This window comes from Capricornis sumatraensis, chromosome 7 (genome assembly GCF_032405125.1).
Source record: "Capricornis sumatraensis isolate serow.1 chromosome 7, serow.2, whole genome shotgun sequence".
Taxonomy (NCBI): domain Eukaryota; kingdom Metazoa; phylum Chordata; class Mammalia; order Artiodactyla; family Bovidae; genus Capricornis; species Capricornis sumatraensis.
The window spans coordinates 22318706-22335830 of NC_091075.1; the positions used below are offsets into that span (position 1 = coordinate 22318706).

The window sequence follows — 17125 nt, forward strand, 5'->3', positions numbered from 1 at the left end:
TCAGTGGGCTTCCCTTGTAACTCAACTGGTAAAGAATCCACCTGCAATGTGGGAGACCTGGGTTCGATCCCTGGGATGGGAAGGTCCCCTGGAGAAGGGAAATGTTACCTACTCCAGTATTCTGGCCTAGAAAATTACATGGAGTGTATAGTCCATGGGGTCTGGGGTCTCAGAGAGTTGGACATGACTGAGTGACTTTCACTATCACATCAGCAGATTTAAAAAGAAAAAAAATATATGATCATATGATAGATACAGAAAAAGCATTTGTCAAAATCCAATATCGAAGAATTGATGTTTTGAATTGCGGTGTTGGAGAAGACTCTTGACAGTCCCTTGGACTGCAAGGAGATCCAACCAGTCCATCCTAAAGGAAATCAGTCCTGAATGTTCATTGGAAGGACTGATGCTGAAGCTGAAACTCCAATACTTTGGCCACCTGATGCGAAGAACTGATTCATTGAAAGAGACCCAGATGCTGGGAAAGATTGAAGGCAGGAGAAGGGGATGATAGATGATGAGATGGTTGGAAGGCATCTGACTTAATGGACTTGAGTTTGAGTAAACTCCGGGAATTGGTGATGGACAGGGAGGCCTGGCATGCTGCAATCCATGGGGTTGTAAAGAATCAGACATGACTGAGCGACTGAACTGAACTGAAATGAATGTCCATTCATGATTTAAAAAAACCTCTCAATAAACTAGGAATAGAGAGGTATTTCTTCAACTTGATAAAGAATATCTACAAAAAACCTACAGCTAACTTAATGGTGAGAAGCTTGAAGCATATTTACTAAGATCAGGTACAAGGCAAGAGATGTTCCCTCTTATCACACATTTTCCATGTTGTACTGGAAGTTGTAGCTAGGGCACTAAAAGAAAGGAAATGAAGGGTATACAGATTGGGAAGTAAGACATAAAACTGTCTTTGCTCATAGTCTATGCAGAAATACAAAATAATCAAGCAAAAATCCTCCTCGAACTAATAAGTGATTACAACAAGATTGCAGGTTGCACGGTTAATAGACAAAAGTTAATTGCTTTTCTATATACCAGCAATGAACAAGTGGAATTTGAAATTAGAAACACAACACCATTTCCATTAGCATTCTGCAAATGAAATATTTAGATATAAATCTAACAATATATGCACAAGACCTGTACAAGGAAAACTAAAAACTCTAGTGAGCAAAGTCAAAGAACTAAATAAGTGGAAAGACAGCCCATGTTTATGGACTGGAAGACTTGACATTATCAAGATGTCATTTCCTCCCAACTTGATCTATAGATCCAATCAAATCCTAATCAAAATTCCAACAGTTCTGTGGATATTTAAACTAATTTCAAAGTTTATATAGTTTATATGAAGAGACAAAAGACCCAGAATAGCCAACACAAGATTAAAAGAGAACAAAGTTGGAATACTGACACCATCCGACTTCAAGACTTAGCATTAACCTACAGTAAATCAAGATAGTATGGTATTGGTAAAAGAAAAGACAAATAGATTAATAGAAGAGCCCAGAAGTAGAGTCACACAAAGATAGTTATCTTGGACAATGGAATAAAGGAAATACAATGGAGCAAAGATGGTCTTCTCAACAAGCGGTGCTGAAACAACTGGACATCCGTGTGTAAAGAAAGGAATCTAGACACAGAGCTCACCCTCTTCACAAATTTAACTTAAAATGGATCACAGAACTAAAAGGAAAATGCAAAACTAAGAAAAACATCTCACATAGAAAAAACTAGATGACTTTGAGGATAGCAATGACTTTTTAGGTACATCAACAAAGGCGTGATCCATGAAAGAAATAGTTGATAAGTTGGACTTTATTAAAATTAAAAAACCATGAAAAAAAAAATAAAAATAAAAAAAATTAAATTAAATTAAAAAACCATGAAAGAAAAAAAAAAAAAACAAAACCATGAAAGAGCAGGAGAATGAGAAGACAAGCCATAGACTAGGAAAAATATTCTCAAAGATACAAACTGTTAAAACTCAGTAACAGAAAAACAAACAACCCATTTAAAAAAATGAGCCAAAATATTAATGGACACCTCACCAAAGAAGATCTCTGGATAACAAATAAGCATATGAAAAAATGCTTCACGTGATTTGTTACTGGGGAAATGCAAGTTAAAGCAATGAGACACCATTAGAATGGCCCAAATCCAGAATACCAATAATACTAAATGCTTGTGTGAATATGATGCAACAGCAACTCTCAATCATTGCTGGCAGAAATGCAAAATAGTACATTCACCTTGGGAGACAATTTGGTGGTTTCTTACAAAACTCAACATATTGTTACCATATGATCGCAAAATCATGTGTCTTGGTTTTCATCCAAGTGGACTCAAAACTCGTCCACACAAAACTGCACAATGTTGTTGTAGCAGCTTTATCCATAATTGTCAAAGCTTGGAAGCAACTATGATGCCCTTCGGTAGGTGAATGTATAAACAAACTGTGGGGCCTCCAAACAATGGAATACTGTTCAGTCCTAAAAGAAAATGAGCTATCAAGCCATGAAAAGGTGAGAAGGAATCCTAAATACATATTACTAAGTGAAAGAAGTCAATCTGTAAAGATTGCATACTGTGTGATTACAACTGTGGGACATTCTGGGAAGACGAGAGGATTTTTAGGGCAGTAAAGTGCTCTCCACAATACCACAATGACATGTCATTGTACATTTGTAAAATTCCATATGTGTGCACATGTGCTAAGTAGCTTCAGTTGTGTCAGAATCTGCAACACTGTGGACCATAGCCGGTCAGGCTCCTCTGTCAACGGGACAACACTGAAAGTGAGCCATCCTATAAACTATGGACTTTGGGTGGTAACAATATATCAGTGTGCTAATATTCATCAGTTGTAACAAAGCTAACCCCGGTGTCAGAGTAACAAAACTAACACTCTAGTGGCGGATATTGGTGATGGGGAAAATTATATGTGGTGTCAGGCCAATACAGGAAATCTTCCCTCAGCTTTGCTATGAACCAAAAGTACTCAAAAAAAAAAAAAAAGTTTTTTAAAAAAGAGTAGCTGGATAATATAAAAAAAAAAAAAGGAGGGGAAAAAATCATGTGGTTGCCTGTTCAAAATGAATGACTTATTTTTGGGAACAGTTAAAGTCTTTTAGTGGACGTGACAGCTAGAGAGGACAATTTTGACCAGAGTCCTTCTATGACATTTCAAAACTCATGACAAAAAAATTTGCTCACCTATGATTTCCTCTATTTGTTATGTAGGCAAAGTTTTAACAAATAGCTTTGAGAAGTCTAATTTATCTACCTATCGATCGATAAGGGTTTCCCTGGTGGCTATACATCGATCTATGAATGAAATATATAAACAAGATATATATATAAATGATATATATATCGATCTATAAGTGATAACTGGGTATATTTTAATAATTATTAGATAAAATATTTCTGTCTTGGTTCTTTTATCTTGTTTTTCAGTGAATTATCATGATCATAATTCTGTTCTTTGATCAGTGAGATTGGTAAAATTTCATTACATGTTACTGTCTAAAATCCTTTTAAGGAGAAGTGGGTATGTAAGAGCTGAGCTGGGTGGGGATTAGGGAGGAGGTTCAGACAGAATTAAGGTAATCTCAGGGATTCCTTTGTGGCTCAGATGGTAAAGAATCTGCCCGCAATGCAGGAGACCTGGGTTCGAAACCTGGAGAAGAAAATAGCTACCCACTCCAGTACTCTTATCTGGAGAATTCCATAGAGCAGCCTGGCAGGCTGCATGCAGTCCATGGGGTCACAAAGGTCAGACATGACTGAGTGAAGAGTATGGTGGTGGTTTTGGAAGGGGAATCTCAGAGAATGCATCCAAGGAGCAAAACTAAAATTGAGAGACAGGCAGGCTGTCCAGTGGGTTTGCTACACAGCCTCTGTGCTCTGTATAACTCCTGGGAGCACCTTTTATCTAAGGAGCCATCCAAGGGCTGCATATTGAGGTAGAACCCAGCCTTGAGAGGTCAAGGAAGACACCAGTTATGTCAAACCAGAAACCTCAGATGAGAGGGCAAACTTGAGAAGTTCCCAGAACATGTGCTGAAGCTGCAGTCCCTTTCGTGTAGGACAGCAATGGACTCATTCTGTGAGGAGGGAGTCCTTACAAATATGGCCACTTGGGACTTCCCTGGAGGTCCAGTGGTTAAGACTCCGTGGTTCCACTCCAAAGATCAGTTTGATCCCTAGTTGAGGAAATAGCATCTCACATGCCACGTAGCATGGCCAAAATAAATAGATACTTTAAAAAAATACAGCAAACTCCAAAGGAAAATAAAAATCATTCATCAAACTAAAATGTAGTAAGTACAACTTAAAGTGTGCAGGACAGCAGCTGAGCCATGACCATCTTTTTGCTGTGTGTGTGCTTAGTCACTCAGTCACGTCCGACTCTTTGTGACCCTATGGAGCCTGCCACTCTCCTCTGTCCACGGGATTCTCCAGGCAAGAATACTGGAGTGGGTTGCCATGCCCACCTCTGGGGGATCTTCCTGACCCAGGGACAGAATGCACATCTCTTAGACCTCCTGCATTGGCATGCAGGTTCTTTACCACTAGCGCCACCTGGGAGGCCCACAGACAGATTTCCATGGCATTGCCATATTTGAAAAGTATTTTTATTACCATCATGCATTTACATCCTTCTCCTCTCTGGCTCCTTTCAGAGATGATTTGATCTACTCTATGTTCTCTCCTTATGCATAAGCTTCTCTATCAGGATTGATGCCATAGTTTAAGCTATAACAGCTTCACTCAGGTGGAGGACAGGAGCAGGAAACTGAATTCCCTGGGCCCCATGGTCCCTTCCCTCTCTTGCACTTTGAAAACAAAGGGCAAATTAAGGATTTGTCTTAATTCCTTGTCTTTTGTGCTCTCCTATTCCAGGCCTTCCCTTGCCCACTGTGGACCCTGAAGGGGAGGGTTTGGATAGGATGTCAGTACAGTGTGTCATAGGGCACATATGCCACACAGCACAATGGCCATCGCAACATCTAGACTTGCATGACAATACTGGTAGGCACCACTTTCCACTTGATGGCTCTCCATCCAGAGAGAGCTTGATATTTCTCTCAAATGCATGCTCCTTCAATAAAGAAAATAAAATATTTCTCCATTTAAATTAGTACTTGTTATTTGTGGTTTAAAATAAAACATGTAAATAAACTCTTCAGGGGGAAAAGTTTCCATAAGGGTGTATATATTGGAGAATCCCAGGGATGGGGGAGCCTGGTGGGCTGCCGTCTATGGGGTCACATAGAGTTGGACATGACTGAAGTGACTTAGCAATAGCAATATATATATATGGTATGATTACAGTATCATGAAATATTTGGGTATGTTCATATATGTCTAGACAATAAACCAAAATATTTATAGTGCTTATTTTTAAGTGGTAAAGCTATACGTGTTTATTTTCTTCTATATCTTTTTTCAAATGAAAATTATTTTACAAAATTGCTGCCATAAAGAGTATCCCAATTCTAACAGGAAATCACAACTGAGCTCTTATCACTACAAAATGATTTGTCCTTTTTTCATAAAAGACAAAAAGTCAAGTATAACTTCACACAATTAGAGCAGATATGAACAAATCCAAAATAAATACACATAACTTTCTTGTTACATAAATGGAAACAGACTAAATGTGTATTCAAATATATACACATAAATAGGATATCCTTGGAAGGGTAAAAAGAAGCTGCTAATGATGTTTGCCTCTAGAAAATGAAACTGAATAGCTGTAAGATGGTATTTTGTCTTTGAGATCTTTGGTATTTTTGTATTATGTGAATTTCACAAATTAAAAAAAAAAAAGGAAAAACATGTATTTAAATTTATCTGACTATTCTTTTCAATCACTTCTTGGTCCTTTCCTTACACATAAAACTGTTTTCCATTGTTGGGTTATTCCAGACAGTCATCTGTACCCTGATTCATTCAGGCAAGTTCACTCAGACAAGCACAGGGCTTTTCTCAGTTTTCAACCTCCTTCTTCCAATTTTCACTCTTATAAATGGACTTGCTTCTTCTGGGGCTGAAAAGGCATGAATCAGCTGCATAGAGAGAAGACATGGAGGGAGTCCAAAGTGGTGAAGAGTCTTCTCAGCAAGAGGAAAGACATCCATCAGATGACTTCCCAAAGTCCCTTCCAGCCTAACCTGTACATGTGAAATATTTATTTATGTTGCCTCTGGTTTAGCTAAGCGTGGTTTGCAGATCATTTCCAGAGTGACATGAAAACTATGTATTAATTTCTAAATTTTGACACTCACTAATGACAGGTGGCCTATGTGCAAAGCCATGGTATGGAAACAGGACACATAGAGTGAATGTCCAAGGAAAAGGCAGTGAAGTTAATGAATTGGTGTTGTAAATGAACTACCTCAGCAGGCATATAGATTTAGAATGATTTAGATTTAGATTCAGAATCCTCTGACTCCTTTGAATTCCTGAACCTGTGTTTTACTTAACCAAAGCTTACAAGCATAATGAAGTGGGGAAAAGGTGGATCTGACATGAGAATTCTGAGAAACCTCCAAGTGATTGCTATTATAACATTAGTGGAAAGGACATAGACTACTGGACTGAAGCTAATTCCACAAAGCGGAAGGCAGAGAGCACTGAAAGATAACTAAACATTGGGAAATGCCGGATGTGAAAAATCAACAAGCTATAAACAATCCAAATAGAATGACAAAGGAAATATTAGTTAGAATTATGAAAATGGTAACTCAAATTATTGAGTCAAAATTAAACAAGCCAAGTAAATAAACATATTACATAACAGAAACATTTTATTTTATGTGGTCTGAAGCACCAAGTCTTAGCCTTGCTCCTAAGAGTTAGATAGGAAGCAAAAAAATAAGACAACAGAAGTGAAAACACAAGAACAAATTAACGAGCATACCCAGGTGTACAGCTCAGCAAAGGCATGTATACTGGTGGCACCAATTTAATTCACCAATGTAGCTGATGGTTTAAAAGCGAAGACATTCTAAATAAATATCTTATTCCATTTGATTCAAAAAAAGATTATTAATTCAAAGGAAGGCATTTTCTTGTATATGTAGTCTTTTTTGGGGGGTATTGATCATTAACTTATCAAGGGACAGAGCTTTGGTAAATTGTATTTATTTTAACACATGTTTCAGTCACACATGCTTTTATACATATTAAATACTTCAGAGTCAACTTAAAAAGAGAAAGAAGTAAAGACAGAATATAGACAATTCTTTTAGGATCAAGAGAGAATTTTTGGTTGTAGTTTTTAAGATAGCTGATGATGGTGAGAAAAATCCATCCAACAGGCAGAGTAAAACCAATTACACAGGACAGAAAAAGGACACTGGCAGGACCAAAATTCAGGAGTAAGCTTGAGAAGATAAAATCCTGTGTAGTAGAGAGGTTCTCCTTAATTAGAAGCAGGATCCACCAGCCAGGTTATATGAGTGGAGATGCAGGTAGGTTTAGACTTGTTGAAGACTGTGTGCACCTTCTTATTATGACTATTTTCTCCATGAAATGATGGAAGAGGATGCTAACTGAGAGAAGAAAAAATTGTTTGAGGTGTGAGGAGCAAGAAGAAGATATGAAAGAGTTTCAGAGATATTACGGGGGCCTCACTTGAAGAAAATGGTTATGAATTTTTAAAGAGATTGGTTCAGCTGCATGCGGTAAAGGTAGAAAGTATACAGACAATTGAACTTCATTAAAGGCAGCTTTTTTTCAGGCAAGTAAATGAAAGAGAGCAAGAAAAGGGAATTGAATTCATCTGCAAGGAGTGATTTTACAATGAAGGAGCCATGGAAATTAGACCAGGTGTGGGCTTGATGAACACGTGAATAGACAGTGGTGAGCTCAGTAGCTGGCCCTGGCAGCACTGCTGGAGAAATTGCTCTAGAAATTGCTGGAAACAAGACCAGTGGGAGTGAGCTGAAAGAGAGGACATGAGGGTTAGAGAAAGGTAAGCTTGGAAACCTGATTCAGAAGGCGTGAAGTTACTGGGAGTGATGGCTGTAGGATGTGCCCCTGGAGAGAGCGGCTGAGATGGGGCTGAGGAAATCTCATTGAATATAATGAACAAGTCAAAGAACTGAGTGAGAGTCTGTGCCTGAATGTTGAAATTACTGAAAATGGATGGCAAAATTAGGTACAGAGAGAAATTATGGAGACAGTGTGTTAGGTATAAAATTTTCTGAAGAATAGGAGTAAGGACTGGACCATAAGGGAGGGTGGATATTTGATAGAGTCTGAGGCCACCTGCATTTAAAAATAAATATTTGAATAAATATGTAAATAAACATTGTATTAACAACCAAGACTATCTGCCAGAATAGAGGTTGCATCAATGCAGCTAGCTTAAATTAAGTGAAAAACACACCAAAAATACTTTACTATATTTAGCAATGAATCGAGAGCAGCTTTTTATCATGATTGTAAATGTTATTCTTACTCTTACAGAATTACTAAGAAATTTCCAGATTCATAAAATTGTCTTCTAATATGAGAACTGCAAGAGGATTGAATCAGAATACCAATGAAGTGTTTGGAACAGGACCTGACAAATAGCAAGTACCTAATAAAAAGTCATGAAGGAGGAAGATGAAAGATGACTCCTGATCAAGGGAAAATGTTTTGCCTATTTGGCCTCTTTGCTTTATACATTGGCTTAAATTTAAAAAAAAATAAACTTTTACATCAAAGGTCACCTTGATCTACACTGGTTTTCCCTGATTTTTAGACCAGATACTTTACCTGTCATTTCTGAGAAGAGTCTTTTGCTAAGAAATGTAAACTATTAGGGAAGAGATTTAATAACTGATGTTAGAACAACTGACTTACCATGTTTTTATAACCGTGGGGTACATGTTAAGATGCCAAACCCAGAATCCACAAAGTTGGATATATCCGGCCACTTAAATATGGCAAAAACAAATGAATAAGCCTTAAAGAAGGTTTTGACTTTTTAACCTTAGTCAATGTTAGAAGGCAAAAGACAAACTGAGAAAATCAGCTGCCACATATAGATAAAAGGAGGTTTTATAAAACAATAAGAAAAAGAAAAGCCATAATTTTTTTCAAAAGGGCAAAAGATATGGATATGAATAAGGATTAAAAAGAAGCAGCTCATGAATATATACTTGTCAGAAGAAACCAAAGGTACCTGGTCTTCACTGTTGTTTATAAACCAATAATGCTCAGCTGTAAAGATAACACAGCAGCATACCAGCTCAAGCAACGTATGTGGCAATGAAAATTAGAACACTGTCACCTTTTTGGCTTTAAGTTGGCAATTTTTATCAAAATCCTAAGTATGCATATCTTTTGACCTAGCCATTCCACTCCTAAGAATTTATTCCAAGCTGATAAGGTGACAATACCCAAAATATGTGTGTTTCAGCATCAGTAATGGTAGAAAAACATTGAGAAGTGGTCCTCACAAAAGAAAATTCTTGTACCTTTATTCTAATTCCTTGAAAAGTTCTTGAATAAAGAGGAGGAGAAACATTAACTTAAAAACACCTCTAGTTTTGTCTTAGGCTAGTTCTACCTAAGAGAAAATTGTTACCTTACATTCAGGTTCACTTCTATGCTTCATTTTACTTAGCTAATAGGCAAAATTCAATTGAGCGCTCAACATAGGGGAGAAAAAAACCCACATAGTTTTCTCTTCTGAAAACTTGACCATCTTTAGATCAAATTAAGTGCTTTGTTCTTAAACTGCTTAAAAACTCAACCACTCAAGAGTTTGTTGGCAGTTCCTTGGGAATTCAAGAAAGAACACATCGAAATTTCAAAGTGGCAAAAACTGTGAATTTCCATTTCCCCATATCTTAGAATACAGTTTCCCTGATGCTGGGTGTCCCTGTGCTGACAGAAGTCTGAGTCTGGTGATGACTTCTGCTGTCTTGAAGCCAGGGCTTCAGGGGAAGGGCCCATTGCTCCTGCCATCGCAGCGGTAGAGGATAAGGATCCTTGGATACACTTGGATTCTGTGATTTCCCGGTTCTGGTGATCCTATTTAGGATGGGGCTGGAGGGACCCTCAAAGTTGCATTTACCTGTTTATTTCTCAAGGGCTGAACCACTTCTCGAACGCACAGTTCTAGGTCATTGAGATAGTCCTTTTCTGTCTGTATCAGCTCCTTGATGATTTTCGCACGCTTTGCCATCATTCTCCGAATCTGATGCTCATCCTCCTGAGTTAGGGTCTCAGCCGTGGAACACCCAGCCTGTGGTGTCATCTTTTCTGTTAAATGAAAATGTGTATTAATACACCTGAGACATTCTGTTAGGATTTCTTGTTCCTTTGTTACAAACACCCATCACCTCAGAATTACTGATAGCAAGGAAGAAGGCTTAGGTGTCTTCACCTGTGTTCTTGGGAAGTGATGTGTGGATGTTCTCCTTCAGGCTGGAATGCTGTGAAACTGTGAGCAGGAGTGGGGTTTAAGAATGAATATTTCTAACAAGTCAGTTAAAAAATACTTGACATGTCTTGTCTTTAACATACCCCATTGCTATTATAGTAGGTTATAAACCTGATCTTCAGCTAGAGGTAAAAAATGTATAAAATCATAGTATGGAACTTCTCGACACATTTGCTCTTAAATCAAGGGAAGATTTTTTTAATTTGTAAATGGAATACTTTCCAATTTTGTATCTATTAAAAATAATTGTCCCTCATTCTCAGTAGGTGGTATGCAAATCTCTATAGCATGGAAAACAATTACATGTGATTGAGATTTGTCTTTCAGTTCACAATCAGAATCCATGAGGAGTGAGGCAGTGGTAGATTAAATAAATTTCAACCAAGATTTCTTATGCCTCATCTTCAATACTATGCAAATCTTGTTATTGCAAAATTTTTGAACTGCCAAATGGAAATATTTGTTAAAAACATCACAGTGCTCAGAAGATGCTGAAATAAGTGGGAAGCCTCACATGTATCCAGGGTTTTATAGAAGGTATAATGTGAGCAAGCTAAATATCTTCAAGGATGAGTTTCCCACAGTGATGTAAAATTTTGCAAGCCACAAACTAGGTCACAGATGGAATCAAAGTAGTGATAGATAGTGGGGCAGCAAGTATGTGTGTCTGTAAATGAATTCACTTCCGACTTGAAGTCATTACAAACTTAATTTTCATTATAGTCTCTGTAGTTGCAGAAGTAACTTTATTTCCTTTAAAACCAATATGATTCTAGTAACTGGTAAGTAAGACATCTTTCGGGCTTTGCAGGTGGCATTAGTGGTAAAGAACCTGCCTCCCAGTGCAGGAAACTTAAAGAGATACGGGTTTGATCCTTGGGTGGGGAAGATTCCCTGGAGGAGGGCGTGGCAACCCACTCCTGTGTTCTTTGCCTGGAGAACCCCATGGACAGAGGAGCCTAGTGGGCTATGGTCCACAGAGTTGCAGGATCTTCTCTTGGCTGACTCCAGAAAGAGCCAAGAAAACCGAAGAAATATAATAGCAGAGCTAATGATTCCACGTAAAGAGAGACTGCCCCAAGAATGTGAAGAGACACAAGAAGTATCGAGCAGTCCTCTCTCTCTTGCTCAGTAATTTCAGGAGTCCAGGCAGAGGCTGGAATGATGCTGTGAAGGTAATTCCATCATTATTTGAAAGGTGTACTGGTTTGGTTTTTGGACAATCCTGACTTGAAGGTGAATATGCTTCTGGGTCATTTGCCTGGAAACTATTCTTCCTTCATCAGGAAAGAAGGATTTGACAAATACCATCGAAGAGCACATGGTTTTACAAAGCTTGGGCCGTTCAGTGCTAGAGAAATAATCTCCATCAGTTATCGAAGGAGACAATCATGGAAAGAGCTTTCATATCTTGAAGCAAATGTTGAGAATTTGGGGGTGCTTGATAATTTATAGTACTCTTACTGGAAGGTATAAAAAGCTTGTCTTTCAGCACCCCAGATTTGAAGGAAAAGTTATAGTGAGCTGTCAGTATTGCGAACTATATTGGATATAAAAGAGGAGGGCAGGTCAGGAGGTGAGGAGATATGTAGTGAGCAGATTGTATTTATAAACTGACCTTGTGACCTTTGTGAGCCTCCTTTTGACTGCTCCTTTTAAAAGCTGAGTGGTTTGGAGTCAAAGAGCAAAGGGGAATAATGGGGGTTGAAATAATCTGTCGGTTTTGGGGGCCTAGCAAAGAGAAGGGAGTCTTTTCTAATTTTTGGCCAAGAAATATTCTAAAAATACATTGTGAGGTTCTTGTTAGTTCTCAATTCTGGAACTCAATTACTTCATCAATTTAATTTACTTTACCAATTTCTCCAGTTGCTGCACTTTAAATGTACAATCCTAGATTTATTAATTAAAATTATATGTTCTAATCCTGCACAGTATCTTGTTCAAAACCAAGTTAGGAGGTCACAGTGGTGGAAATAGTGTTAGTCAAGATATTTAACTTCAGAAACTTTTCTGTTCAGGTATAAAAACCTTAGAGAATTCAGAGTGGCGTGATCTTGTGAGCTATCTTGTTTGCTCTTTTGACTCAAGTTTACTGTGGGAACAAAGACTTGCATCATTTTCCCATCTAGTCTCTAAACACATTCTACATCTGCATTTCTTAAACCAACAAACTCTTCATGATACACTGTGAGCACAAGCTTTGTTGTTATAAGGTCCTTCTTGACCTTTAAAACTTTTATCTTTTAATTATACACTGTTTTTACATATACTGTGTTTTTATATAAAACTATTTGTAACACATGAATACAACCAACATAGATTACCAAGTCAGCAGTCAGCTATAATAATCTTTTATTTCTAGATAAAGCCACAGAAGAGCTGAATATTTAAGAAAGAAGGAAAAATAAAACTTCCAAAATGACTATTTTCCAGGAGCTAGCATAAACTAAAAGACTGTGCCAAAACTAAAGGGAAATGGAAGCTAAAAGAACATTTAGATAGTCTTGAAACTTAAGTGGTGGTCCAGTGGTTAGGACTTTTACCTTCCAGCACAGGGATTACAGGTTCAATCTCTGCTTAAGGAGTTGGGATCCTGCATGTTTCATGATGAAAGACCAAAACATAAAATAATAGAAGCAATATTGTAGCAAATTCAATAAAGACTTTAAAAATGGCCAACAGCAAAAAACAAAACAAAAAAACCCATTAGTTTGTTTTAACCAGAATACTGCTACCATGCATGGAAACTGTATCATGTAACTGATCCTCAACTCCAGCCTCTTTCTTTCACCCTCAAGTTTTATTTTTCCAGCAGTGATGATGAATTTTCACTATTCTAGCCACAAATTTCATGAGGAACATATGTGGAAATTCTTGGCCAAGGAAGTTTATGTAAAAGGATTTTGCAGCAGTTTGGGGAAAGGATAATCAGACTTAAGATCAGCTTTGCCACTAAGAAAACTTGGTGGATAAAAAAAATAGTTATCCTTACAGAGCCTCAGTTTCTTCATCTGTAAACTAGGAACGAAAACCATCACATTAAATGAGCAATGGTATATGGATGTTCCATAGGGTCTTTGCTGCTGCTGCTGCTAAGTCGCTTCAGTCATGTCCGACTCTGTGCGACCCCATAGATGGCAGCCCACCGGGCTCCCCTGTCCCTGGGATTCTCCAGGCAATAACACTGGAGTGGGTTCCCATTTCCTTCTCCAATGCATGAAAGTGAAAAGAGAAAGTGAAGTCACTCAGTCGTGTCCAACCCTCAGCGACCCCATGGACTGCAGCCTTCCAGGCTCCTCCATCCATGGGATTTTCCAGGCAAGAGCACTGGAGCAGGGTGCCATTGCCTAAAACCATATAAATGTTAGTTATTTCCAGACACGGGAATAATAGGCTTCCTTTTTCTCTACTCTTGACCTTTTCCACCACCTAGGGCAGATAATGATCTTATTATTTTATAGTTATCAACTTGTCAAGAAAAATGTATGACTTGAAGTGGGTGGACAGCTATGTTCAGATGGGAGAGAAGGAGAAATAGCGGCATGAGACTAGAGCTGACGTTTGGAATCCTGGGCAGCTTTCCTAGGCGAGCTGTATGCATGGGGAGAACCCTCATCTTTTTGAGGGATGAAAAATCCCCCAAAGGTTGCTTGTGTGGGGCGTGGTTGAGGAGGTTGATGACAGTCTTCACTGATAGCCCATGTTTTGCTTAGAGTTTGTGTGCGCTCTTTCGGCTTTGCTATTGTTGCTGTTGCTATTGCTGCTGCTGCTCTTATTGGGGTGATTTGAAGGAGAGGTAATTAGTTTTTTCAAGCTATAAAATTATATTTTTGAGGTTAAGTGCCTAGAACTTTGTGTCCTGGGTTCAAATTCCACCTCTAACATTAGGTCTGTGACCTTGAACAAGTTATTTAACTCTCTGTGCACCAGTCTCCTCATCTGTAAGTTAAGTGATTGTGAAGATGAAATGAGTTAGTGTTTGTTAAATACAATAGTGTCTTTAAGAATAGTAGATACTCTGTTAATTGCCTCTATTATTATTAGAGGCAATTCCTGTTTATTAGCTATAATATAGTTTTCCCTGTATTTTTAGCTGTATTCTAATTTAGTGTGTAACCTTCTCAAAATATCTTCATGCACATGTAAATGTACATACAGAAGTTATAATAGATATTTTTGGTGAGCATATTATATGTGTATATATATGTATATATACATGTACATACATATATCTTTATTCTTTACAATAACAGTATGATCATCAGACACTGCCATTTATTTGCCTGAGCAATATTTATTCTCCCATTAAAAAAAAAAAATTGAACTCTGCTAATACCCTGCTGTCCTTCTGAATGGAGAGACTTCTGGGCTTTGGAAAGTATCTCTGGCCATTAGCGGTCCTGATTTACCTCTTAATTATTAACATACTTTCTCCTGGTTTCTATAATCTGGATTTTTGCTCACTATAATAGGCAGAAAATGGTCTTTCAAGGATGTCCACATCCTAGTCCTCAGAACTTGCGAGTATGTTACCTCACCAGGCAAAGGAGGCTTTGCTGATGTGACTGAGGTTACAGACTCTGAGATGGAGAAGTTATCCTGGATTATCCTGGTGGACCCAATCTAATCACATTCACCATTCAAAGAAGAAGAGAGCAGAGGATAGGTGAAGACTGTGAGGGACTTAACTCACTATTGCTGGTTTTTGAAGAGAGAGGAAGAGGGCCTAAGGGCCAAGGAACGTGAGTGGCCTTCAGAAGGTGAGAACAGGCTGGCAGGAAATAGGCACCGACAACCTAAAGAGCGAGGAATGGCTTTCCCTCTCAAACCTCCAGAAAGGAGCATGGCTCTATTCACACCTTGCTTTCAGCTGTGAGACTAGTAAGCGGAGACTCTGGACTTCTAACCTGCAGAAGCTGAGACAATACGTTTGTGTTAGTTTAAACTACTATATTTGTGGTGATTTGTTACAGAGGGGATAGGAAACCAGAATCCCTAAATAATCTGACCCCTGAGAGATCAGTCTGTGTTTAGACTGCCCTTTGAAGAACATTGAACTACACGTTGGAAGATTCCTTCCAATTTTCCATGTTTATCACTGAATCTTCCTGAGCTACTTGTCCAAGATTGCCTGCATCACAGTAGCTTGAGCTTTGATAATGAAATAGACATGAGATTGTCAGTTAGATGTTTTCTGTCAATACAGTTTTTCATTTTTGTTCAGTGTCTTGGTTTCCAATATAGGCCATAAAAACCACCCTTGGACGATAGGTACAGAATTGCGCAGAAATTTTCTATTCGAGAGACATCGACAATAAAGCAGATAGTCCCTGCGATCTGATGAATTATTGTCTTGAATTCACTTTAATGGTTTCCCAGAGCAACCACACAGCGGCCCCAGTGGCAGTTGCTACTGTGGCAGTGGCTTTGAAGGTTTCAGCGATGACAACAGGAAAGAGAAGAAATGAACAACTGTAGAGGGAAGGCACGCCGCTTCAGGCACATTCCTCAGGTCGTGAAAAATGAATCCCAACTTGCTGGTAGAGGCGCAGAGAGTTTACAAAACAACAGGTACAACTTTTAAAACTATTTAAATGAATGAATAAGCCTTCCAAAATGGTTACGAAGTCCTCTGAGGTCTGGAGTAGACTTGAAGCTCAGACCAGGGAATTAAGTTTGGAGGCTGCAACTACCAGTTACCCTGGAGACATCTACAAATACTCGTGTCCTGGGAAGATGGGAACTCTGTTCACAATAAGGAGACAGGGCGTGGATCTGGGCGAGGCCTCTGGGCAGGAGGGGGAGCCTGATTAGACAACAGCATAAAACCAGGAACAGAAAGGAAATACACCCAAGGAAAGGTGAACTGGTTCAATACAAATAATGCTCCAGAGGGAGAGACAGCCGTAAAAATTGTCTTGTCCATGGCTCTGGGTAATGACAGGAAAAAAAGTGGGGGCAGGAAGGAATGCTCCCTAATAGATCCAGAACAGTAATTGGCTCTCATGTGGGTTTGGGGCCTGGATTCAATGAATGTTTAACAAATGATTAAGGGCCTATTATAAGCCTGAAAGTGTTCCAGCAGTTGAGGATACAGTAATTTTAAAAATATGTTTTTAAAAATCCCTTTTCTCATGGAGATAAATTTTAGTGGAGGAAGAAGAATATAAGTAAGTTATTCAGTATATACAAGGTAGTAAGTGGTATGGAGGAAAATACAGCCATAAGGGAAGTATTCAAAAGGTAAGAAATTTTAAATAAGACACAGGGAAGTTCTCAAATTAAGCAAAGACTTGAAAGGGGACAAAGAGTAATGCATGTATCTGACTCCTTCCTGGTCCTTGATCAGGGCACATTCTCACCTTAAAACCTTCCACTGGTTGGTTCCTTTGCTAAAAACTGTGTACCCTAGATACATGAATAACTGAAGTGGGTAGGTGGCTGAGAGGAAGTAGGAGATACCAGAGGAGAGGGCAATTTTAAAAGTATTTTAAACTTCTAAGCATCTTTGTAGGGTTGCAGAAAATGTAAAGGCATTGATGTAATTTAGATATTTTTCAATTAAGAATACCTGTCAAAATTTTGAGGCCAACCATTAAAATAATAAAAATACTATGTAAAGACACATTACCAACAAAGGGATAGCAATTAGACTCG

The 17125-nt window shown here is 38.4% G+C and overlaps 1 protein-coding gene across 1 annotated transcript in view; it reads right to left on the reverse strand.

The window, feature by feature from the left end:
* LOC138082350 (rho guanine nucleotide exchange factor 38-like) overlaps window positions 1-17125 on the reverse strand; it is a 90706-nt gene that overhangs the window by 36059 nt on the left and 37522 nt on the right. Inside the window, exon 2 of the mRNA XM_068975631.1 lies at window positions 10100-10287. Within this exon, the coding sequence (XP_068831732.1) occupies window positions 10100-10287 (188 nt within the window). The remainder of the gene's footprint in view (window positions 1-10099; window positions 10288-17125) is intronic.